A 27,244-nucleotide genomic window follows, 5' to 3' on the forward strand; every position below is an offset into this window, starting at 1 on the left:
TCTTCCTTTATCTATGTCACTTGACTGGCCTCTCTGGTCACTGTTATCAGGAAAAACACAAGTAGGAATTCAATCCAACTCTTTTCCTTTCATTCTGGAAGGACAGGTCATTCTCCCCTCTTTGAGTTCTAACATGTCACAAACACCTCCCTCCCTCCTCTTCTAATTTTTAAAAATACAGGCTAGGCAGAACTGAATTTCAGATCAATTCCAGCTCTCCCCATCCTGGGTCTATGAAAACTTGTTGACGACAGACACATAACATAATGTAGTTTCTCTTTATTTAAAGAAAAGAAAATATTTTGCTGACTTCCCTATGAGTTAAATGGTTTCTTTAAAGCAAATTCACTCATGGTAACCCATTCACTGATGAACACTTTATAAATTCTCTTAAAGGGAGTACATAGTAAGCATATAGTAATAGCACAGTAATCTGAAATTGTAATAATAAATAGTAAGCAAGCTGACTCATACGGAGTCAGAACATTGGTCCAGCTAGCTCAGTATTGTCTACACTGATTAGAAGTGGCTCTCTAGGATTTCAGTATTGTCTACACTGATTGCAAGTACCTCTCTAGGATTTCAGTATTGTCTACACTGATTAGAAGTGGCTCTCTAGGATTTCAGGCAGGAGTCTCTCCCAACCCTACATAAGGATGCTGTGGATTGAACTGGAGCCTTTTTGGTTGCAAGGCTACTACTGAGCGATGGCCTTTCCCCAAGAAACTTATACTCATTAAACAAAAACATGATATGAAGCAGCATTCCTTTAAGCCAAGGGGGGAAATTCAAGATGTTTACACTTTATGGCTGGTGATCAAGTATCATTTTGGTGGAAAGGCAAAAGATCTGTTGGTATAATGTACCCTGATTAAGCAAGATTAAAATGCCTATTAGAATTACAGTTACGCTATGGGTTAAACCACAGAGCCAATCAGAAGGTTGGCGGTTTGAATCCCCGCGATGGGGTGAGCTCCCATTGCTCGGTCCCTGCTTCTGCCAACTTAGCAGTTCAAAAGCACGTCAAAAGTGCAAGTAAATAAATAAGTACCGCTCCGGCGGGAAGGTAAACAGCGTTTCCGTGTGCTGCTCTGGTTCGCCAGAAGCGGCTTAGTCATGCTGGCCACATGACCTGGAAGCTGTACGCCGGCTCCCTCGGCCAATAAAGCGAGATGAGCGCCGCAACCCCAGAGTCGGCCACAACTGAACCTAATGGTCAGGGGTCCCTTTACTTACTCTGTTGTTCTTATAATCATAATCTATACTTGGGATTCAATTCTCTGACTGCAGTCCCCCAAATGGCTCCAGGCCACAAGGGAGAGGTCTCCTTGAGGAAACCCTCAAGATTGCAGAGCAGCCCACAGAAATCTATGGAGAAATCCATGAATTTAAAGTAACTGAATGGGGCATCAAGTATGTCCTTCCACACTCAACCCAATGAGAACTGAGCACAAACCCAACTGACTGTTGGGGAAGTTGAATGGAATGACTGGAATATTGAGAAGAAGCATTCTACACTGCAACATTTTGTTGTAGATATTCACTTGACCTTTGTCCTTTCCAATGCTCAAAGGTGAGTGATGGTCCTTATGTATACCAAATGGCACCATCTACATGCAAGAGGGAGGCATCAGCAAGCTTGGGGATCTCCAAGGTTTGCAGCAATACAATAAACCTTCATAGGCGGGAACCCAAGAGGGGAAATGAAAGACAACCCAATAAGTTCTGAGTATGCTCAGTGTCTATGGAATACTTACTGTTGCAGCGGGGGCAGGAAATCAGGAGGAGGAGAAATGGGAGTATCATTTAAAAGGGGAGCATGACTAGTTGGAACAATGATCAATAACACTCCATACTTTTAACTTTTTCTGGGATTTCATTTGAATGTATTTAATGAAAGAAAATAATTTGTTACTATAGTCACTGATATGACCGACTACAAAAAGAGCCTAGATTGATAATATGATCTAATATAGTCCATTATAAGAACAGGGTTACACTTCAAGTGTATTTGAAAGTCTAATGGCCACTGAGAAGCAATTTCCATATTGACATCTTGAGGTAGATGTAAACAATATTCACTACTGTTACTTAGCAGGGAAGAAAAACAAAAGACTAAAAAAGTAAGAATGGAAGAATATCTGATTATTTCAGTTAAAAGTACATGCAGCATTCAAATGCAGCAAGAGTTCATGCTTCCATAAATGTGAAGATTTATTCCTTGTCTGATGACCTTTGTGGCATGCTGCAAAGCTCTTCTGCTCACTCAGGCATTACCAGTTGGAATGGTAGAGCAGAATCGTACGCCGGGGTTGATGAGCTTTGCCGAGTGACATTTTAGTTGAGGACATAATAGTATGTTATGTTTTATACATGAACTTACAAGTGTCAACAGAAAAGACATTTAAATTTAAAAAAAAAAGTATACTACTGCAATGGAAAACGTAAATGAGGACAGAAACATATCATTCCAAAAGCTTTCTGTGTTGCTTTTTAGGTTAACAGTGGACATTACAGTACATCCACATAGTCTACATCCCCATCAGTTCACCAGTTTACCAACAACATGTCACATCCCCAAAATACAGTAACTAGAGCTTGACCCCCAGCTTGCTCTACTCGCCAGCCCCCACCACTCCCTCAACTTAACCTCCTAGGATCTTTCCCTTCCCCTGCAATGAATGGCTAAGCTCCATTTTCCACCTTCCCAACTCTATTTCTGAAGCCACCTCTCTCTTCTATTCCACAGTCCATAGTATCCATATTTACATGCACACATCCCATTATTACCACCACCCCCTTTCGCTACTCCTTTTTTCAAGTCTCACTTGACACAGGCTACCTGCCATTTCCATGTCTCCTCCTCTTTCCTATTTTACAGCCCACTTTGCACACATGCCCCATGATGATGTATGTTGTTTTATCTTTGAGATGAACAGAATTTGAAGAACAAGCCTGTTAGTCAGATTGTTCAGTTGATGGATGTACATGTATGGGTGCTTGCTTGTTAATAAGATACCTGTTCTAAATTGATACATTGAATCTGGAACTTCATGTTGAAGACAACAGACAGTATCAAGATTAAAATACATGATGTGAAGGATGAATAAGATAGAATCATTTGTATATTCTATTCCAACACTAAGGTCCAAGCGCCAAGGGCCTTCTGGTGGTTCCCTCACTACGAGAAGTGAGGTTACAGGGAACCAGGCAGAGGGCTTTCTTGGTAGTGGCGCCTGCCCTATGGAATGTCCTCCCATCAGATGTCAAGGAAATAAACAACTATCTTTTAAAAAACATCTGAATGCAGCCCTGTTTAGGGAATTTTTTAATGTTTGATGCTGTATTATGTTTTTAATATTCTGTTTGGGAGCTGCCCAGAGTGGCTGGGGAAACCCAGTCAGCTGGGCGGGGAATAAATAAATGTATTATTACTATTATTATTATTATTATTATTATTATTATTATTATTACTACTACTACTACTATTACTACTATTATTATACCTCAGAGTTAAATGTAAAACTGGTAGCCTTCTCTACAACCTGAAAAGCAGCTCCTGAGGTTTGGGGGATCTGATTCAGAGGCCTTCTGAATCAGTAAAAATAGCGAAAAGCCTCCAAAATTTCTGCTGTTTGTTGAGGCCCAGCACATCCAACCCAGTGGCACAGCATATCTGTATTACAGTGCCTCCTACATATTTTCTTTACCCGACTATTTCCATATTTTAAAAAGGTCATTAAAAAGACAATCTTGGGAATATGCCAGTCTAATGGATGGCAGGCCACATAAATGGGCACATGTAGCTGACCCTTGATTCAGTTAAATTCAAAACTACAGATAAATAAAAATATTTATTCCAGAAAGGCATTTATTCTGACCTTAAAAACTGAAAGCCTGTTGACAGCAGTGAAATGGTTGCTGGATATCTAGACTTTCGGTGCATTAGCATATCACCCCAAAATACTAAACTAATGTCCTTCAGAAACTAAAATTAATGTCACTGCCCTTTGGTTTGTTTTTGTTTTATTATGTATTTTGTGTTCTCTTTTGTATTTTTATGTTGTGAACCACCCTGAAATCTTCAGATGAAGGGAAGTATACAAATTTGATTAATAATAATGTCACTGTCCATTTAAACAGTTGTAAAAATATAAAAGAGCAAATTGGATTTTGGAGGAGAAATTGGTTGACTAATTGTATGGACAAGCTTGTTCTATTTTTTTGAAAATTATTGTTGGTATTTGTACATTAGAAATCACACAGCCCTCAGCCAACTTTGGTGTGGTCCGCAGACTCTCACTGCCCAGCTGATTAGCGTTGAAGAGAGCTCAGAATGGAGCGTTCTTCAGCTGTTCCATGCACTAATCAGCTTGGCGGAGTCAAGGGATACAACTGGATCTCAGCATTTCAGCACAGAGTGATGGGAGACAGGCCACGAAGGTGGGTGGGTATTTGTGTGGTGAATGGGGAGGTTGTGTCTGTGAGGAAGGAAGTCAATACCCACCCATGCAGTAAATGCTATCTGAAATGGTCAGCTACAAATCTAATTAAATTATGTTCATCACTGGCTTAACTTGATGTACTGAAATGTATGGCAAATCAAAAACAGATTACTACAATCACTGGCAAACACTGTTTTAACCACTTATTGGTTTTACCTACAGTAGACGAGCTATTCATCCCCTTTGAACTCATTAAAGTCAGTAATAGCATCAAATATATTCTTCATACAAGTCTGTTTTTCAGAACTAGGTCCTCCCTTGTCCCCTAATATGCAACTTATTTTACAAAGCAGAGCCGACATGCTGCTTCTCAGCTTTGTTTCTTCTTATGTTTTATGATTTGGTTATTATCTTGGGCATTGCTTTTTCAATGGAAAACTAGGAAGGAAAAAGTTTCATAAATGAAATTATCTGCTAAACTTAACTCATTTTCCAGCCAGAAATAGCCAAAACATACACCTTACTCCCCTCCCCTGGCAAAGCATAGTTTTCTCTATGGTTTCTACTTGAACACAGTGTGAAACCAGAAGCAGCCCCACATGTGTCTGTCACTTCTGATTAACAGGTTCTCAAGCAGGCCTAACTGGTGAATTCTTATTATCTGCTTCTCACAAGCAGCTCAGGACCCAAGAGGAAATGCTCTCTAATGAAAGCACAATTTAAGCAACCATTACAAATGGCAGCCCACAATCTACCAAGACTTTGGCTTGCCCTTTAATTGATTGATTTGATTTACACTGCACACCTTCAATTTCCAAGAGTTCCCAGGGTGAGAAAATCACTCTTGCTTCTCCTTTCAAAACAAAAACAAAAATCATCCACTTGAACGGTACTTTCTAAATGCAAAAGTTGATTGCCATGGCCCCTGACCCTGGAGTCTCACAGTGCTCTGAGGAAGACTTAGATAAGATGGTGGTTCAGTCTTCTATACCTAGACAGCCTTTACTATCTCCATCTGTTCCCTCCATCAACTTTGAACTCAAAGGATAGGTCCCCAGAAGTCCATATCTTAGATCCATTCAAGAGCCAAAGGATACAGAATCAGGCAAGGCCCTTTAAGAAACACAGCCATCTCTTTCAAGAGAGTATGCCCTATTGGGAAGCAAGTTTTCCCTTCCATGGTGGTTTCAGTTCCCTGTTATCTTTGCAACAGGGCTCACTGGAGCTGTCCAGGATTCTCTTTTATCCCTTGATTTTACCTGAACGACTTAACAGGTCTGGACCTTCCATGACTTTCCCTTACTACAGAGCCAGGGGTGGAGGGACCTTTTTTGCTCCAATGGCCAGGTCTCTATCTGATCCTGCCCACAGGCCAACTTCAACAGGTGAGATGGGCAACCCACCAGCCAATAACATTATGTCAATTCTGATGACACACGATTGACAGGTATGTTCTCCCACCCACCTATCAAAATCCCTTGTATAAGGTTCCCAAGCTTGGGAACCACAGTTCAAAATGCACTGCCAAACCTATGCTTTGCAAACTGCTTCTCACTTATCTTTTCAACTTCCTCTTTCAGAGGTTGAAAGAAGTAGCATGAGGTGGCTTCAAAGAGCAGTGCTGAACTGGAGGAGCAGTTTCCACTTAATGAAAACATTCCCTCCTCCTTGAGCAAGGCATGTTCCTACAACCCATCAGCTGGTTAGCAGTTGTTGTTGATGATGATGATGATAATAATAAATAATAATAATAATAATAATAATAATAATAATAATAATAATTTATTTATACCCCGCCCATCTGGCTGAGTTTCCCCAGCCACTCTGGGCGGCTTCCAATCAAGTGTTAAAAACAATACAGCATTAAATATTAAAAACTTCCCTAAACAGGGCTGCCTTCAGAAGTATTTTAAACAGAAGATAGCTGCTTATTTCCTTCACATCTGAAGGGAGGGCATTTCACAGGGCAGGCGCCACTACCGAGAAGGCCCTCTGTCTGGATCCCTGTAACCTCACTTCTCGCAATGAGGGAACCGCCAGAAGGCCCTCGGCGCTGGATCTCAGTGTCCGGGCTGAACGATGGGGGTGGAGACGCTCCTTCAGATATACTGGACTGAGGCCGTTTAGTGCTTTAAAGGTCAGCACCAACACTTTGAATTGTGCTCGGAAACGTACTGGGAGCCAATGCAGATCTCTCAGGACCGGTGTTATGTGGTCCCTGCAGCCACTCCCAGTCACCAGTCTAGCTGCCGCATTCTGGATTAATTGCAGTTTCCGGGTCACCTTCAAAGGTAGCCCCACGTAGAGCACATTGCAGTAGTCCAAGCGGGAGATAACTAGAGCATGCACCACTCTGGCAAGACACTCCGCAGGCAGGTAGGGTCTCAGCCTGCGTACCAGATGGAGCTGGTAGACAGCCGCCCTGGACACAGAATTAACCTGCGCCTCTATGGACAGCTGTGAGTCCAACATGGCTCCCAGGCTGCGCATTTCTTGCTCCAGCAAAGGAACAATCGGAAGCCTGCTTTAAGCTCCCAATTATTCCTTTGAAGAACTGCCCTGATCCACCCCACAGATCTATGACATCAGAAGTAGGGCGCATGCATGTTCCTTTCCCAATAAGGCTTCATATGCTAGATGAGGATGCGTTGCAGACCATGTTTAGCCCATGGCCAAAGGTTCCCCAGCCCTGAAATTCACACTGACTGACTTCACCTGCCCAGAAGAAACTCAGCTGGACTGTGACTACTTCTCTGCAAACCTCAAGTCCCTGCAAAACAGGATGCTTGCACTATAAAATAATGTAGTAGACTCTGCCAAAGTACCATATTCTCTACAAGGTAAACATATATAAGGACATTCCCCATAGGATAAATTATGCTCATTTTTAGCTTTGGAAAAATCTCCATATGTCTGGACAGAGTCCAGAGCTAACCATTCCCCAAAATATCACTGCCTCTCTTTACTTCTAGCTTTAGAATTGGGGAAATTTTAGTGAGAATGTATCTCTCACATTCACTGAAAGCCAGAGAGAAAGGGAGGGAGGGAGGAGCAGTCCTCTAAATCACCTTCAAGCATATAGCCAGAGCCCATTCTCTGCAGGAATGTGATATTGCTACCATTCTTTGCTACCTGGGAGTCGCAGACCATCTGGTTAGAAAAGGGGGAAATAATCATGACCATATGAATTGGATATAGAAGAGGAAAGGGTAGGAATCTCACAGCCACTATCTGTTGAGCCAACATGAGTCTCATCTGCCTCTACAACGAAAGACTACTTGGCAAACAATGTATGCTACATGCTATTTACATCCTGCCTTCAGTGTACTGATGCTATTTCAAAATATTTTACAAATTCTTGACACACTTGAGGCCTCCTATTTATCAATATCTCAAAAGTATATCCCTGACACAGAGCAGGACTAGGGCTAAAACTAGCACCTGCATTCAAGAAATACCCTTCTAGTTATTCCTCCCTTTCAGTGGATGAGAATCTATGGAGTATAGAATCCACAGCAATAGGACTTTGTAGGAATAGGAAGAGAGAGTTGTCTCTCCTTTAAATGCAAGGAGAGCGGCCAGTCCACATTCATCTTAAACCTTCAGTTTGAAATCCAGTTTCACATTACAAGCATGCAGTTCCTACTGAAGAACTCCCTTTCCCTCTTTCTCTGTTTTTCTAGTAGCATATTCCGTAGTATCAAGGAAAAGCTGGTAGGCCAAATGTTTCTCTTCAGTTTGCCAGGAACCGATCAGGTGAAGGACATTCCTACCTAACCAGTCATGTTTTGCTTCCCCAAACTCATGGCAAACGGGGGGGGGGAGCAATTTAAGAATTTTTGAAGTGCTCCAGCGTGTGGTTATAGATGCTATATCGAGACATTAAACCTATATTAAAAGATGAGGGGGAAGCAATAGACAATTATGAGAGACTGATTTTCAATAAGAATAGGTAATCACAAAATCGTATTATTTATTTTTATATCCCTCTAATACTTCAGAGAACTTAAAGTACCATACACTAGATTCCCAAGAGGTTTCTCATTCAGAGACTTAACAGATTGTGACATAATTACCTTCAGATCCCATCTCTGTCTCTCAGTTACTTTGGCAGTCAAGCAGAAGGGGAGGGAATGCAGTTAAGAGTGGTCTACTTCTAAGGCCTCTCCAGAATCACTGCCATTAAGGACTGTCACTTGTTTTAAGGGAAATCCTGTCACCAACATGCCCCCAAAGCAGTACAGAATTCCCATGCAGCTAATAATTTAATATTCTACATAGTTTCAACACCAAGGCTGACACTTCAATGAGGCGAGGTGAAGCAATTTGCCGTAGGCTGACCTTAACACAGCACCCTCGCCCTCACTTCTAATATTGTACCCCTGTCGCTGTTATTGCATCATGGAGGGAGTGCAGGTGCAGCTGCAGGTGGGAGTGCAGCTGCGGTAGCAAGGCAGGCAGCAACACAGGCACAACATCGGGGACAGGGAGGAGGCCCGGATCAGAGAGGGGCAGTATTTTGTCTACAGCGGAAAAATGTTACAGGCTGCTCCATTCAAACACCCAAGGCCAGCAGAAGAAACAAACCACAAAATGTTTTAATGAAAAAATCACTCCAATAATTAACTAGAATGAAGAAGACAATATATTCTCCTCCTATGAATGATTCTCATTTCAAACACACATATAAATGGCTCTAGACTTCCCAATAAAGCAACGATAGTACCTGAACCACTACATTGTAAGCACAGAGACAACCCTTTTTCTTGTTCATCACCTTTCTCTAAGTAATTTTTTTAAAACCTCCCCTAAAATGCACATTCTACTTTATCAATAAAATAAAATAAAATAAAATAAAATAAGGATATAAAACAAAAAGAACTTATGTTTGAAGGTATATTTTAAAATGCAAGGATATCTTGAAAGAGATTAAAAACCATATGCAAAGAGAATGGCTACTCAAAGGGCATAGAGTTAAATAATCAAAAACATGTTTACCTTTTTTGAAACGTGGATGTCAAAAAATGGTTTGTTACGAACACTAAAAGGTTCTTGTGCTTTGTCGATTTGTCCAGTCTTCATTTTTTCATGTCGTGGGAATATAATCTCTTTTTCAATACATGCCAGACGAATGTTAAAATCACACTCTCCAACTGGTTGTGCCTGCCAAAAGAAAATACACAATTTGTTAAATGTTTGCACGTTTATAAAAATCTAAGTGGCATGCACTAAAATATCACCCCACAATTATCTACAACTAAACAGTATTTAAGTAATAAAATGATAAGCAAAGAAATAAAAGGGAGGTATGCCATGCCACAACCCTTTTACTCAAATCAGCAGAGTGACTTTACAATCTTATCAATTCAAGAGGGCTATATCACACAGTAAGCTGCAGAAAAATATTCCCAAAAAACCCACTAAGCTAAACTGTTACCCATTCTCTGCAAATCCTGCTTTTTATTTCTGTACCATACAGCACCATCTCTTGGTTATCCCCTCTTTTTCTGCTTCCTCATCTACAGGACTCACTAGACTCCCATCTTTCTGCTATCCCTCCACAGGTATCTATGAGCAATATCCAACTAACTTGTTCCATCAGTGCAAGAATTTCCACTTGCGCAAGAGACCTTTCCCCCCTCTCCCCCTCCCATGCCCCCTTGAATCTGTTCTGGGGGTCCTCCCAACCTACCTGAGACTTGGGGAGGGTACAGGGCAAGGGGTTCCATTGCACGAGAGGAAATCCTTGTGCTGACAGAATGAGTCAGTTTGATCCACCCTATGCATTCCATATTGCTCATTTCTCTCTCTCTCTCTCCTTCCCATAGCACTCTCCTCTTTGCGCCACTGCAGATTTTTATGCAATATTACCCACCTTTATATCTTTTCCTCCTACACAGGTTTACACCCACCCACCCCACCAGTCACCTCCCTTTTTCTTCTTTAAGTCTTTTTGTTTTTGGCTGATTCTGATCCCTATCAATGCTGTGTGTGACAGAATAGCTGACAAGGCTTTCACTCTCCCAGGAATTTAGAAACTGCAAGAGTATGACACACAGGTGGGTGGGCAGCATGGCTGGGTGGCTACAACAGACTGAAGAAATTAAGCCAACTCCACCACACACTTCTAAATCAGAACAGGTGCAGTTGTACTGATAAAAGCAGTGTTCATTCCTTCCCTCCATTTCTGTGGGCCTTAGATGGTTCTTATGGTTGGCTAGCAGTCTTGAGAGACAGAGGTAGAAAAAGCACAATGGCTATCATGGAGAAAGCAGTTTCTACTCACACTGTTGATTCTCTAAATGTGTAAAAGGGATCCCATTTATTTCCACTCACACACTTCTACCTATACCTACCAGGTATGTTTTAAACCTTTTTGCCCACGGCCACCATATATCTAAATGACCTGCTAATGACAACACCTTGTTTTTACACACAAACAGCTGTGAGAGTTAGACATGACACAAGGCAGGTCAGACTCAATAGCAGTTAACCAACAGTTATACTTCATTATAAAATAATTATAAGAAGAAAAATGTGCATTTTCAAAAGGTTACTAAAATTCATTAAGTGTTTACATTAACCAGGGTTCTGTTCCTCTAAATGGCAGTTCCACTGTAACTGCTTCAGCTGACCTGCCAATTATCCTGAGCCACTCCTCCCAGCGGATTTGAGTACTGAGGATTTCCTGGATGTCACCTGCCTCCTGGAAACACAAGGAGTTTCTATGGAGCTTCTCATGCAGTCTTCACCCTGGCTGAGCTCCCTGCAGCCTTACCATAGATGCCCCCCCCCCCACGCTTTGCTGACTACTGTCACTACTTACAGCTCCTTCTGAAGCTTCACTGAAAGAAATGTCATGATTCTCTCAGCCCCTTCTTGAGCCTAAGACAGTGATACCAGCTCTTTAAGGCAGACGATTGCCAGTCTCTTTGATTGCCTCATTTATGGGAGTGAATCTGCTTGGAACAGGGTACCCCAAAGTGTTTCGTATTATGTTCAAGTACCATCTAAGTATTTCAGATCTAGAATCCCTGTCTCTTTTGTAAGTCCTGTTAATATCCAAGTATGAAAAGCAATTTCACAATTTTTCATGTTGAGACATTTTTGTGATTCAGGTGAAAGCAATCTAAATTCTACACACTCAGCATTTTCATTGAAAGGGTGTTGACATTTCAAACAGTAATAACATTCGCAACTTCCTGAAAAACATTCATCACCTTTCTAGCACTTTTCATCAAGGTATTGTAGCACCAATCATAGTATTGGGATTGCTACCTTGGCTGGAATAGGTTTGGTTTAACGTTTTCCTAGCTTTTTGAAATAAGATTTAACAGAAATTAGGATGCAAGTATATGTGCTATAACTATATAGAAAAAGCAAGTGCTATATTTGGTCCCTATAACTTTATGTATTTTGAAGGTACTGAATTTTTCAATCCATCACACATATTTATGTGTTGCTAGTATGGTGGTTTCCAAAAGATCAAGTTTATTTATTCGAAATTGAATTGACACAAAAATTAAGAATGTCTCATACTCGCTTCTAGTCCTTCCTTCCCCAGCAATTTTGTGCTAAAGAGGCACCTTTAGGCATGGTAGCATCAAAATCCACTCTTGACCCCTTGTATATTTGCCACATTGCAAAAGTCTACTTCACATTTCAAAATTTTACACTGTGTGGAATGGGAAGGAATAGAGTTAACACATTCATATTTGAGATATAGTATAGCTGCCGGAGAAAGGAGTGTGTACATAGGATTAAGTGACAAAACCAACGTGTAAGTAAAGTAATAATACCTTCTTTACAGACTTCCTGGAACAGCACAGCTGTTACCTTCTCCACTGTTGCTCCCATACCACACTACTGATACTGTCTACATAATCCACATGGTATCATGCAACAACACCTAATCACATGGGCAGAAAATGTCAAAGCTTTGCTGGTAGCAGTAGGAGAGTAAATGCAGAAAGATAAGTGGACCTTTTTCAAAAATTCACCCTTAGTATTCTTCTCATCCCTCCTTGCAACATAACCAAACACACCACTCTTTCAACACATGATATCAGTCATTCAACCCAAAAGCTACATAGTGTGTCTAATGGTGGCTTTATACTAATAGAATGTAAGGTACTGCACATGAATCCCTCCAACCGACTGCAGTCCATGTTTCTCCACACACAGAGAGAGCTTCTGAGGGTTGAAGAACCCCTGGAACAATATGAGAGGCTGATTACTCTTGGATGGTAAAAGATTGTACAACACTTAGATCAGATGTAAGCCTCTGCCTCCTGGTTCCACAGCTCTAAGATCAGAGATAAGTCTATGCTGGCTCCTTGCTTGACATTTCAACCAACCATATGATTTGTCAGGTGAATGGCCTAACCCACCTATCAAAAATGGCCCACAGAAGGTGGGCCAATTGTGGATCCAGCTCTCCATCTAAGGAAGGTTTCCCACCCTGGGGATATGCCAAAATCAGGTGCATCACCTTGTGTGGAAGCACTTTCAGCTAGTATGAAGGAGGAGTTTTGGATTTGTATCCCGAAGGAGTCTCAAAGCAGGTAACAAAGCGGGATATCAAATCCAAACTCTTCTTCTTCTTCTAACGCCTTTGGAATTATCCATCTTTTCTCTTAAATGGTATATAGCTCACAGTCCAGCATAACCAACAGATGACCATGGTTCTACAATGCCAGAGTAAAGGCTTAAGATAGCTGCTGACTACAGAATGCTGCTGCCAGACTAGCAACAAGGGCAGCTTTCTTTGAGGTTGTTGTTAAGATTGAATGTTGCCCTTCCGTCTTACCAGAAGTTGCACTTGAGACTTGATGACACTTCTGTAAAATCACTATTACGGAATCCCAAAAACATCCTTAAGCATTCAAAGACCTTAGGAGGTAATTCTCTACTAAATCTCAAAAACATATATTTTTAATATTTCAAGAATCATTTGTAAAAGAAAAATATGCTCAAAACCATTGAGTAGCTTTTATATTTTTAAAAGCTAGTTTAACAAAAAAAAGTTACAATGGAAAATCTATTTAGTATGTAAGGAAAGAACAAATAATTATCATGAATTATAGTTTTTCCATTTTAAAAGGATATATTTCAAAAACTAATACAAAAAGGAAAGTCCATGTACACGAAGTCTGCAAGCTGACCGAATTAGAGAACCAGTAAGAGGACAAACCTTACACTATGAATTGATTTAAAATCAATACATAAAGCCTCTAATATTACAGACTACATTTGATTAATTCCTATAAAGACTAATTTGTGAAATTCATAAATATTGTAAAGAAATAAAATGTGTTTCTTTAAACACAAATTTAAAAGATTTTAAAAATACAAAACCAAGTACTCAATCCAAATAGCAATTATGCACATGACTACAAAGCTAAAACCCATTTCCTATTTAAGCTCAATTTAACCTACTTTAAAAATTATTAGAATCCTATTAAGAGCATCTTTAAACTTGACACAAAACCCCAGTCACTTCATAAATAATGCATGAGACAGCAAAATAACTATTTGCTCTTAGTCAACTTGCTACATTACATAGCAACTTTCAGGGAAATGAGAAACAAAATTGCATTATAAGCATGTACTGCACAATTGATATCACAACCTCTTAAAATACTTCAGGAACCTGGATAGCACAGTGTCATCTGCCATGGAGTATTCATATGACAAAGTTATAGGAAGGCCACTTCCAAAATGCTTTGGACTTCAGAACAGAATGTCTTATAGATTGCTGCTTTCTCTTTATAATACAAGCAAGCAACAAATAGGAAAGGCTTGAGTCCTTGCTAACATGCTGGAGTGTGTGTTTGCTAGTCCTAAATTTTATTACTGTTCCATTACAAATGCAAATTGCCTCCACAATGTGTAGATTCTTGTGAGGAGTCCATGCATTCTAATAACAGCTGGTCTTTTTACCATGCTATTTACCATATTGATTCCAATCATTGCAAGCTATGACCATTTACCAACAAAACTTAGCATTATGCACCTGCCATCTCCTAATTCACATCATTCCCCCCCCCCCATTTTATTTGCATTTTAGTTAACGATTCCAAGATAGAGGATAGATCTTCCAGGGTCTAGCTAACATAATTTCAGTGGCAGCTAACAAATCCGTAGGTGCCTCTGCTATGAAGATTGTATGCATAGATGGCAACAGAGGCCACCATGGACTGAAGCAGCAATGTGGTGCCCTTCAGGTGTTGCTGGACATCAACCCCAGACAGATGGCCAATGGGCAGGGTTGGCCCAACAATAATTAGAGAGGATCATCTTGGCAACACAAGCATCTCCCACAAGGAAATTTGGAAGAGCAAGTAAAAGGCTCTGTTCCTCTCTATAAAAACTCAGGTGATCTCAAGCTACCCTTTTAACTGGCATTTTTATATACTGCTTTTCCCTCCTCGGGGAGATAGGGAAAGCAGGTGTCTGGCTCAGTTGCTCCCTCTCCTGCCCCATTCCAAAGGAAGGCATAAAACAATCATTTTAGCTTGACAACTCACAAAGTGCTTGGAAAAACTCTTTCAGTCAAAGATCTTTAATTTATTATTCCCACAAGCAGAGTGCAGTTTGAAGACAGACAATAGTAGATGAATGACATATATGTATAATGGGAATCTGGGGACAATTTAACCAACGCCAAGAACATTTTTTTAAAAAAACATTTTCGGCCAATTAAGCCATTCAGGGCAGCAGAGATTTCCACAGAACAATGTCAATATTCACAAAGGAATAAAAACAGAATGCATGCAGTTCATTCTGTAACAGCCATGTGCTCACTGTGATTTGGTAATAACTGACAGCATCTACCCAACATGGCATCCTTTTACTCTGTATAAATTAATGCAGACTATTTAATGTTCTCATGACTCTGGTGCTCCACTGAAAGCCTGGGCAGGTTAGAATGTTCCTTCCCGAGAAGCTCTGTAACAGCATAAGAAATATTGTAAAAAAGTAAAATAGAAGAGGGGGGTAGATATAAAGGCAATACTAAAACTTGGAAATGTGTGTTTAAAGAAATTAGAATTTGGATGATTGGCAGAGAAGCCGAAGGAAATCAAGAGTGTTCTATCACTTGGAATCCAAGGAGCCTGCAACTAGCCTGATGCATCCAAAAAGGTATCAGGTGTCTTTGCCCCCCAATAATTGTTGGGAGGGGACAGGGGCCCCTCAATGTTGAGGAGGTGGAGGAGGCCAAGCACAGAGCAGTTTCGGTAGCTGGCTCCCCCTGAGAACGAGAGAGGAGGAGCAGCTGGCCATTGAAGCCTGTTTGCTTGGGTTTCCTTTATTTAATTGTTTTGAGGTTTATCTGTCTTATTTTGACGGTATAGTATTCCCTGTTAAAACAATCAAAATGTTTTAATAAAAAATGTTGTTGTTTAAAAAAAGAACTTTTTGTCCTTAAGTGCTAGCTTACCACCAGTTTCTGATGTGGAAGTGCATTCAATTGCGTTGTCCCTCAGCTGCAAATACCTTCTACCAAATGTGTGGATGAATCATAAGGCCGGGAAGTTATTTGCTCATAAAAAGCTGCCTCAAGTTACAGAGGCAATTTACTAAAGAAGGCTGTAATTTTATTTGAAATTACAATGATTCCAGTGATGTTTTGATTATTGAGTGTTTTCTTATCTACTAATTCAACCCAGCAGATAAGTAGCCGCTGCACTTGCTCCCTCAACCCTGCACACCACGTACAATGCGAGAAAAGCTGATATGTCCACAAAAACACCACTGAGGAGGAGAAGCACCTGAGCAGGCTATTCACCTGAAGCAAGTTTTCATTTACTATCAGTAAGGCAGCAAGTGAAAAAGTGTCATTCTGGACACATTAATGCTAGAACCTGACCCTGTATACGCCCTGAAAAAAAATCCCACATAGTGGAAGCGAAACTGCTGGATATTTTAAAAGGAAGGATTCAAAGTAAAAGATAAGTTTTGAGTGGGTCAGAATGTCTCTAAGGTACAACAGGACTCTTATTATGGCCTAAACTACTTATCAATTCCATCAATGTTTAAGTCAATTATGAAGTCAATCCTTAATTCTATTTCACACAATATTCTTTTTTAAACCACATTTCTATCTAGGTGCTTGGATTTCAGATTTTGAAGGTCTTTTTGAGACTGAAGTAATATTTTAAAAAGCTTATTGTAGAAATGATTATGGATGGGAACTTGGTAAATTAATTCCCCACATATGGACTACATTATCAAGTCAGACTTTGATTTTTAAAGCCAGAATACACCAGATTAACTTGTCTGACCTCTTGTAAAGCACAATGAATTACATTTCTTCCCTTTATTTAATATGTAGCCCATCCAATTTGCATTTGACCAGAAGTTGTCTGAGAAAAATATATGTGATCAATCTGACCATCGCACTTTACTTTCTCTCTTGATGCATTTACAAACTCACACAAAGTAGTAGTAGTTGCTGTTCTTTTTTCCTCCCCTAAGCTTTTACATGTTCCCTCCATTCTTTACCTAGAACAAAATAACACACTGATAGGAAAGACTCTCCCACAGAAGGATATTCAAAACTTTTAATTGCATTATCCGTGCAGTAGCAAACAGAAGGTCACGTTGGCTTCTGTCAACAGCCAGGGAACCAAGGACCACTGGGAAGGTGTAGCTCTTACATCCCAAGAACACTATTTGTGGCAAGCGGAAGATTAGCTTGACCCCATTGGGGGACGTCAAAGGGAGCATCTCTAGTGAGTTTACTTCCCGCTTCCCTCTCAGAGACATTCTAGCCTATCACCAACTACAAGATTAAAGACCTATGGAACACCTCAAGTACAGCACAGCAGTAACTGACCTGAATTGGAAACTACTGCATATTAAAACTTTACCTCTTCGTTCTGGCTTTGCAAAGTCCCTTGTGAGTCTTCCCTTCCACACACCCCGTGCCTTCAATGTCTCATTGCTTCATTAGTAAACATTGTCCGGTGTCTTATTTTCATTTACGTACAGTTCCCATCAGCAGCAATGGTCCATTTCACACAAAACTAGGAACACAGGAAAGCTGCCTTATCTGAAAGCTGATAATTGATCCATCCAGTTCACTATTGTCTACACTGACGGGCAGTGGCTCTCTCCAGGGTTTCTCTGATTTCTAAATCAACGATTATGGCTTGTTTGAACAAATTATAGATTACACAAACCAGAGGTTTCCCAGTTTCAGACATTAAGGTATATAAATTAGATTAAAAACAAAAGCAGATTCTTCCAACTTCTTCCTCATGCCCACAATTGGATACAAGGGTCATGCACATAAGACTCATCACTGCTTGTGCATATAGTGCTAAATTAAGGTTTAGTTTGTGCACGAAACAGGATATTGTGCGCTTTTTTGAATGAGCCAGTTTGAAAGACTATTTTTTAAAATGGCATGAATATATAATGTATAAATAAAACAAAACTTTTAAAGCAACTGTTATAAACTCTACTTTTATAAGGATCTGGAAGCGATACATTTCTCTTACTATTGACTGCACATAATTCAATGCAGCACAAATTAGTGTTAATGTTTATATTCTGATTTTGTATTTGGGTCTAAATTGGGAGTGGCAATCTGTTTTTATACCATTGTCGTAATGACCCATTGGGCCTCTTTCAAACATTTGGTGGAGCAGAATTTTTAAAAAAATTAATAAATAAGCAACAACTAGCACTTTCCCCCTGCGACAAGTCATCGCGTCCCATTGATTTTCATTGTTCAATATCTAATAACTCTGAAAAAACTATGCTTCTTCTTGCCAAGTCAAACATTCCAGCTAAACTATTTTTGTAATTAGGCTTCTATAATTAGCATAAAGACAGTTTGTTAGCTTTTTTCATCTTTACAGCTTGGCTACTGTTAATGGCCTTTTAAAGATAAAGCCTTACTTCTGCTCCTGCTGATAACACATTGTCTGGAACTGTCCTTGAACTGGAAGCACAATGCTGCTTAGTAAATTCCCTTTTCAGATTCCCACTATATTCTAAGCAACCTAAAGTATTTTGACTTTCAAGCATTACTAATCTCAACCAGGGTTAATATAGTTCCTGGTGGCTGAAATCTACCCTATCAGCATAGGTGTTCCTTTCCTCCAAAAATAAGCACACAAACTTTTAGAATAGTCTACTTTGATGTATGTGTGCTGCTAAAGAAACTGCCTTTCAGTAAAGAAATAAACAACTCATTAATTTAAAAATTAATTTGTTGACCCAGAACAGTCATGTTAACTAAATCAGAGGAACAGAATGCAGGGCAATACATTGGGTCCAGTTCAGTTTCTTAAGCTATGATATGCGCCCAAATGCTTGTGCCCACACACTCCATTTTTGAATCACGTCTTCCCTCCTGCCTTCTTGGCAGACCCCAATTAAATGTTTCCCAATTTAATTAACCATCACTTCTCTTTGCATCCAAACTGGAAACCCATAGTTACAGCTATGGAGGTAAAAACAGGAACTGAAAACCTGAGTCATTGGAGTTTAACTCCCCACATTTATTGTTTTGTTTTGATTGGTTGGTTGGTTTTTGTTTGTTTCAACCTACCCTTCACCCAAAGGTCCCAGGGCAGGTTACAACCATTAAAATTTAATACACAGTGTTAAAAACCATTGTAAATATCTTAAAATAACAGAGATAAGCGACTTCTCCTTCCTCTCCTTCCCCCATGCAGCCTTCCACCCAACTCCAAATCTGCTTGATGGTTCCCCAACTGTCTGGAGCATATTTGGGGGGTACATGGAAGAGGAAGGGGAAAGGAAATCCTTTTGCAGAAGCAATATCAAATCCACCGGCAAACAAACACCACTGTTTCATATGAAGTTGGTTTCAGATCCTGTTGGTTTCAAACCTAGTAATTTTTGTTCCCAAGAACAAACTACGGTTAATTAACCATGGGGCACATAAGATACCCTACCATGTGACAGTGTGGACTGCAGAGAAAGCTCATTTCACAGCTTGCATTGCATCCTCTAGGATCAAGCCGATGGAATTATTTCTAGATGTTAATTGATTCCCACTGTGGGGGAAGGACATCTGGAGTATTTGAGGATCTGCTGTGATTAACTGGATTCATGCTTTGAGGATTAGGTTCCTCAGCTTCAGAGTAACCCTGACTCTGCAGTTATTGCAATTCCAGATGAAGCATCCAATGCCATAGCCAATGATGTGTTGTGTTTCAACTGATGCAGTCAGCTGATGAGGACACGATGTTGCTGCCTAATGCCCAACCACAAGTCCTCTTGACTCCTGTCCCTCCGTGGCTTATTAAATCTAGCAAAAGGGGTTTGACTGGTTGGATCCAGAATGTGCAATGTATGAGGGGGTAGTGCCACTGCAAAATAAAACCTTGGACCCTTGGACTGGAAAGCTTCCAAACAGTCACAAATATATCCTTATTGAGTAAGGTGGTGCAGAGAGTTGTAGTGGGGTAGCTGTCTTGGCTGAGTTGACCTTGGTCACCCTGGCGAATGAGATTTACAGAGATCAAAGGGAGTACGACTTTATTCCTATTTCTGTCTCTCTGTGGTTCTCAACACCATTGATCATGGTATCCTCCTAGACTACTTCTATGAAATGGGAAGGGGGGATGTATTCCAGTGGTTGCCACTGCTGCTGCAAACCTTCCTTGTAGTTCTCCTTTCTGCTCCCTGAGAAGGGGAGATTTTACTAAAAGATCCTCCCCCCCCCCCGAGAATCCTGTAAGAAAAGCTCAGAAAAACTAAGTGAAGAAGACTCCAGGGAGCACACTCTTACCAAGTCACACACGAAAAATCCACAAATGTACTCAGCATAGTCTCCATGCTGAACAATACAGCTGCCCATTACACATTTCGGTTTCACTTGACAGGTGTGATAGTAATTGACTTTAAGTATTCATTGCTGTCTAAAAATACTACTGTTCTTCACCGTATAGAGGTTTTTTTATTTGGTTTAAAGAAGTAGTTTATACATTTATACAAATGGTTATTAGAACTGGCTCTTCCTTACCCTAACTAAATGTTTCAAAGCATGATATACTTACACTGAATTTAATTATGTCATATATCAAGTACCGAGGAACAACCTGGCCGTTTACCTTGTCAATAATCATTTCCTGAAAAAAAGAAGCAAAATAACATCTTAATATTTTTGCAAAACTTGCAAGCAGTACTTTAACAAGTTTTGCTTTACCATTAGGATCCCTCCCTCAGTTTTCCAGCATGAATTCATTTTTCATGAAATTTTCTTGCTGGGAGTCGGGTTGACACTGCATAAAAGCCAAAAGCCATGTGGCAGCTGGTGTGTGGTGATGGTTGGAGCTGAGCAAGACAGACAGGTAAATTAAATGCATGCTGTATGAATGGTAGTACATCAGCAAAACCTGGATAATGCATGACACAATCAGGCTCTTACAATAATATGAACACCAGATTGCTGGTTTTATATGGTTCGCTTTTGTTTGCAGCGCCAACGTAATGATAAAGCTCTTACTACTATGAAATCCAGAATATTCCTATTAGCATATAGATAACAAACTCATGCAAACAAAACAGATGTTTAGGGTTTGAGACTGATCGTTCAAAGAGGAGATGTGTGCATCCAATCAAAGTCTGAATACACTTCAGGGCTGCTCCATATTGTTCCAGAAATTAGTAGATGACATGTTCCAAGTTGCAGAAATATTTTCTGTGAATGAAGAAATGGAACTTTTGCTTTTTTAAAAAAAAAAAATCTGACAGCAGACACTGTTTGGTCATCAATGAAGCCACCCTAGAAAAATGGTAAATCTCTTGTAGGGCATGTACTGGGGTGTAGCAGAGCATAAACTCTCTTTTTTCAGCATTGGGTTCTAGTGCTAGGGTCTTCACTATACAACTTAAGGGATATTAGCAACATCACTTCTGGTCTTTGTTCTGAAATTCTGATGTCCTTTCCTTGAGATATTGGTGTGGGCTAGCCCTTCAAGGAGAGCTTGTGGCAGAAAGAGAGATAGCTCTGGCTGAGAGCTTGCAAAGATTGTAACAGGACATTGCCATCTTGAAGGAAAGCTGTTGCTGGAAATTCATATTCTTCTCCCTCAGCATTCAAGTCTGAGTAGTACTTTTCTCCTTGCAGCTTTCACACTAACATGAAATCAATAAGCAAGCACAACACCAGGAGCATTATTGAGCTCTGGGGCAACATTTGAGACCAGAAATGCATCTTTGGGGGTTTCTGTTATACAGTTGTGTTGCCATGGAAACTAAAAATGAGTATACTCACAATGGATGCTAGAGTTGCTGTGAGGAGTTTGATTATCTGGTGTAATGTTCACAACAAGTAATAGCTTTCGTTGTAAAGTGAAGTCAGCATCTCTAATAAAGTGTGTGTTTTGTACCAAATTTACTTTGAAGACATTTGTTTTACATTTAATACAGTCAAAAATCATTGCGCAGGCCAATATTAAAAGAGTAAAAACAACCACGAGAAGAAAGGACACCAAGCCCAAGGGTGCTGTTGAGTCTTTCACATCACTGCTACAATATTAATTATAGATTTCAATTGCAATTCACATGGCTATTAATTTTATGTTTTTATTTTACGTCACATTCTAAATCCTTTGCTCCCTAGCCTTGCAAGATGGAAAGAAAACACTTGACTTTTGAAGAAATCCACCTCACATTGTATTTAAATGGTTCCTAGAAAGACTGAGCAGTTCACCTGAAGGAAGATATATCCAGGATCTACTGGAATGACAGCTATAGCACAAAGGGCACAAACTGGGTTAAAAATCCAAAAAGGCATTGCTCATCATTTTTCCATCATCCTAAATATGTAACTGCTCTAAGTGATGGAGGTTATTATGGATATAAAACAGTATATAGATACTCATTTAACTAAACTTAACAGCAGCCTCAGATTTAAATCAACGGAACCAAAGGACCAGGGCCAATGACAGTGGTACCTCTGGTTACGAACAGGATCCGTTCTGGAGGCCCATTAACAACATGAAAAGAACGCAACCCACAGCGGCACATCTGCGCACGCGCGGGTTGCGATTCGCCGCGTCTGCGCATGATGTCATTTTGCGCTTCTGCGCTTGCAGCGAAACCCGGAAGTAACCCTTTCTGGTACTTCCGGGTCGCCGCAGGACGTAACCTGAAAGAACGTAACATGAAGCGGATATAACATGAGGTATGACTGTATAATATTTCCAAAGGGAAAGTACATGCTAGAAGCACAGCTACGCTGGAAATCACTTACCACAAATTTTAAGCTTTCCACAAAATTATTTTTGTGACATTAAAACAACCAGGGCCACTAAGTACCATAGGTTTTATCCTCTTAAGCTCAGGGAAATTCCAGTTTCAAATAAAGTCTGGACTTTCCCAGTACAAAAGTCACGCTCTACATTCAGTGAAGAGTTTGAAGAATAGTGATGGAAAGTGCATACAAGGCTCACGTCTCACTCCTGCGGCTGAGTTCGCCTTGCTTTTTGCAGGCATTGTCTGTATGAACAAGTTCCCTACAGGGAACTTTCTCTCACAGCCAATCCAGCAGTCTTTGGAGCTCCCACCCATCGGGTGCTTTTCTTGCCCAATGCATAATCAGGAGCTCACTCTATGGCTCCCACTCTACCTGTGAGGCAGGTGGGCATGGTTCATGGGGGAGAAGTGTCTTTTGGACCAAATTTGAACCTGTCTTCCTTTAGCTCCTCACAGCTAATTTTATTTACACTGTGACCATTTTGGATAAATCTCTCTTTTGGGGTGAAACTGTCGTATGCAGCAGGATCACAAATGGCAGAAAGCTATTATGTGTGGTTGTCACTGACCCCTCCCCTCCTACATGTCTTCTACACATGCAGTGAGAAAGAAAAAGTGGTGAGGAAGACTGCAGTACTGCTTCCCCCAAAGTCTTGTTGCGGAAATAAAAGATCCTGTTCTCCTTATTCATCTCCAAATGCCAAAGTACTCAGCGGAAGAGTGGAGTATCATTTTACTCTGTGCAGAGCTCAGAAAGTTTCTGCCTTCTGCAAAGTCAGCCCAAAGTGACTTGAACAATATGGACTGTCACTACTGGCAATCTGGTGGGTACTTTCACAGAGCCCCAGCTGTAATTTTCTTCTGAAACCATAGAATGGGCAAATTCTAGAAATAATTGGACACTAGGCTTCCCTCACTGTTGCCACACTATCTTAAGCTACTGAAATGAAAGCAGCATGCATATGGTACAGAAAAACAGAGCCTCTTACCCCATCCATCAGAGTATTTTCTAAGTGTACACGTGGATCTTTACGAAATGGAAACTCCAGATTTGATACCTGAAACACTGAGTTATCTCTGTCAATCATATACACTTCATTCTTGCCATCAATCAACATCATATACCTGCAAAGAAAAATTAAAGACAATCAAAGCACTACTTACCCCAAAACCAGCAGCAGTTTTTATTAACTTTACATCCTTTAAATCTAAAACAGTGCAATTACTACAGACAAGCTCCACTTTGTGACATGTTTGTTTGAAGTCATATAAGCAGCATTATTTCAGAAAAAAGAGGCCAGGATCCAAGTAATAACTCATGCTGGAACACATACCACTGTAGCAAAACAGACCTCAAAGTGTATGGTGCCACTATCTCTTTATGAAAGCCAATATGCACTGAGAACTACATCATAAATCTTTATGCTACTAACTGAACTGCCTATGACGTGCTGCAAAATTCCATCTGTCCATATTAGATAAATAACTGGAATTCCTTACAGCTGTTTTTCATATTTCATACACAACATTCTAGGAAGGAAGAAAATGTTTGTGTAACACAGCAAGCAAAAAAATATTCTATATATTTCAAAGCAGATTTGTCCAATTACTTGTGTACATTTCAGTTACTTTGAGTCCAATGAATAGTATAATTCTCATGCAATTAGTAACTATTGTAAAATGCCATCTTAAAAAGCAAATAAGTATAGGGCAAAATACAAATCAGCAGAAATGAGGCATTTAATTTTTATGGAAGGAAGGAAAAAATACAGGGGTGATACCAACACGTGTGGTAAAATTCTGAAGTTAACAACCCACATCCACATGTGCATTCAGCTTTTATATATTTTTTCCCTGACAGAACAAGTCTTTCATAAAGTGAAGTCCTTTGTTATAATGTTCTTTTGAAGATAAACTTTTATTTTGGTTCAAAGAGCTAGGACATCTGGAAACAAAGATAAAAGATGAATATGGCTATTTTAGTGACCAGGCTCCAAAAATCTGGATGATGTACAATTGATCCCTCTATGTCAGTGAATCCATATATAGCTTGTAGCTTTCTAAAAAGAAAATATTTTAAAATCAAACCGTTTAATTTCCACTGTCTCTTCCTTTTACTTCTTTTATGGGCACTATAGAATAGCATAAGCTGAAATGCAGGAAAGGTAAAATATTCAGGCATCTTGATGCATTAGTTTAGCAGACAGAGCTTGTTTAGAGTTCCAAGATACAAGACATATAAAAAAAAAAAAATTCACATCCTCATGTTGAACAAATCTTCTTGATGCATACAAATTCAGCCCTGCTGTTTGAAAGGCACTCCTATGTGTCCAATATCTAAATAGAAGTTGCAAAGTTTATCATCCCATTCAGCTATGTTGGTCAATAATGCTGATTACACAAAAAGTTGACTTATTTTGCCAGTCCATTGACCCTAATAATGTTCACTTTGACTGGCGGCAGCAATACAAGGTCTCAGACCCAAGTGTTTTCAATCCTGTTACTTGAGATCTTTTTAACAGAAAGTATTAGGAATTGAACATGGGACATTATGTGCATAGCTGTCCTCTACTCACTGGGTAACACAATAAAGCTCAGGTAAACTTTCCCTGGATTACTAGCAGAGAAGGCAAGCTACTGAAACTGTGCTCCTGGAAACTCCTTATCCCCGCCCAACAGTTTTGTTGCAGGCCTGTTCCTCGAACAATCTAGAACAGATTATTCTCATCACCAGGATGGCCACATATCTCAGTACCAATTACCTCAGCAGAGCCCACTCTGGATGGCTCAGTCAAAGCTACGTCATGTGCCCACTTATGGTGCTACAGCGCTTGACAGGAGGTCCCTTTTAAGTCTCAGCAGACGAAAGTATGGTGCCACCACACATGTATCACTGCAACCCTGAAGTGGCCGGGAAAGGTAGTGGAGCGGGGTGGAGAGGGGATGGGGTCAGAAGGGGTCAGAAGGGGTTTATGCATGCTCCGCCAATGCATGAGGATCAGGAACATAACCTCCAGACTAAACAGTCGCTGCCTGTACTAGGGGTCCTACTCAATATGTACAACAGACACCCCCAATTCTGTCTCCAGGAAGTAGGGTTGTCCTTAGGGAGTAAAACCTCAGATTTGCTCCAAATACAGTGGTACCTCCAGTTGCGAACAGGATCCGTTCCAGAGGTCTGGCCACATCCCGAGGAATTTGCAACTAGAGGTGCCGCTTCTGCGCATGCGCACAGTATGGTTTAGCGCTTTTGCACATGCGCGTGACACGGTTTAGCGCTTCTGTCCATGTGGTGAAACCTGGAAAAATACTTCCGGGTTTGCAACGTTCGCATCCTGAAAGATACGCAACTAGAGGTGTGCGTATCTAGAGGTACCACTGTACTGTCCTAATTTGGAGCCTTTACAGCTCTCTGGTGGAACTACAAATTAAGCAGCAGCAACAACAAAGTCATTTTTGCCATCACATATTTGATTACCTCCTATTTCAGCCTTCACTAATGTAGTGAAGTTGCAGTCCAAACATCTGGAGAGATCAGATTGGCAAATGCTGCCGTATTTGCTTTCCTAGATGTCGTATTTAGTTCTTAGCTAATTGCTAATTTTACCTGGTATGCTTCCTAAATACAGCTTAAGCCAAAAGCACTGACGTCTCCCAGTTATATTCATCTCTTACCGTTATGGCATTCACTAAGTTAACACAAATATTTAACAGCTTCATTTAAGGATGAAGGTACTTTGTTTTCTTATTAGACACACCTTTGCCACATAACCAAAAAGTAAAAATATAGAAAAAATAAAGACCAGCTCACCAATGCAGTCAGGAGAAATCTAATGAACCAGCCATATGCACCCTTTGTGAAAAACCTCACTGGGTATGCCCAACCTTTCCTCTATTCCTCACATTGCTTGAAGTCAACCTTTGCAAGGTTCAAAATCTTAAGAAAAATATTTAATTCCTGGTCAGTCCAATAAAGCATGGCACCCACCCTATATGGGATCAACACTGCTCATACCTTGAGTCCATACAGTTATGCTCAATAAACTACAAGTATTTGGTGCTTCTTAAACTTAAATTTTCAAAGCTAATGTGTCTCCTCCCCCGTCTCTCCCCAGGGAGATTACAGCTACATATACTATCTAAATCTTACATTCCTAACATGTCAAGAAAGAAACTTACTGGCTGTTCAGCACTTATGATTAGGATTCTACCAGGGGTAATGAAGTACTAGCCGGAAGCTTATTTGACTCTAGAAAAAAATATTGAGCATATATTCATATTCCCAAATCCCTTTGTGCAACCAAGTCAAATAAGCTACTATTGTTACTGAGGGTAAAATATATTCAAACCACTTTATGCATGAAATGAACACTCGCCCATTTCATTTTATGCTATGCTCCTGTGTACGCCGTTATTCTTCAGTGTAACACTCAAATGCAGGCAAAATTTTACATATGCTGTTCGGTGTATATCATATTTTGTTTGGATTATTAACAAAGCAGATCTACATAACAGCTAAATGAAACCAAAAATTGTCCAGACAGGTGCAATCT

The 27,244-nt window shown here is 40.2% G+C and overlaps 1 protein-coding gene and 1 long non-coding RNA gene across 4 annotated transcripts in view; one reads left to right on the forward strand and one right to left on the reverse strand.

Annotated features, from left to right (window-relative positions):
• The window catches only part of LOC310840838, a 387,462-nt gene that overhangs the window by 173,225 nt on the left and 186,993 nt on the right, over positions 1 to 27,244 (forward strand). The gene's annotated exons all lie outside the window — the stretch shown is intronic.
• Positions 1 to 27,244, reverse strand: part of RNGTT (RNA guanylyltransferase and 5'-phosphatase) — a 117,062-nt gene that overhangs the window by 57,159 nt on the left and 32,659 nt on the right. For all 3 annotated transcript variants that reach the window (XM_083730394.1, XM_083730395.1, XM_083730393.1), the window contains exons 9-11: positions 23,681 to 23,816; positions 20,489 to 20,560; positions 9,444 to 9,608 (exon numbers count right to left, since the gene is read on the reverse strand). In XM_083730394.1, the coding sequence (XP_083586520.1) occupies positions 9,444 to 9,608; positions 20,489 to 20,560; positions 23,681 to 23,816 (373 nt within the window). The remainder of the gene's footprint in view (positions 1 to 9,443; positions 9,609 to 20,488; positions 20,561 to 23,680; positions 23,817 to 27,244) is intronic.

The sequence above is a fragment of the Podarcis gaigeae genome, assembly GCF_964106915.1.
Source record: "Podarcis gaigeae genome assembly, chromosome: 3".
NCBI classification, from domain to species: domain Eukaryota; kingdom Metazoa; phylum Chordata; class Lepidosauria; order Squamata; family Lacertidae; genus Podarcis; species Podarcis gaigeae.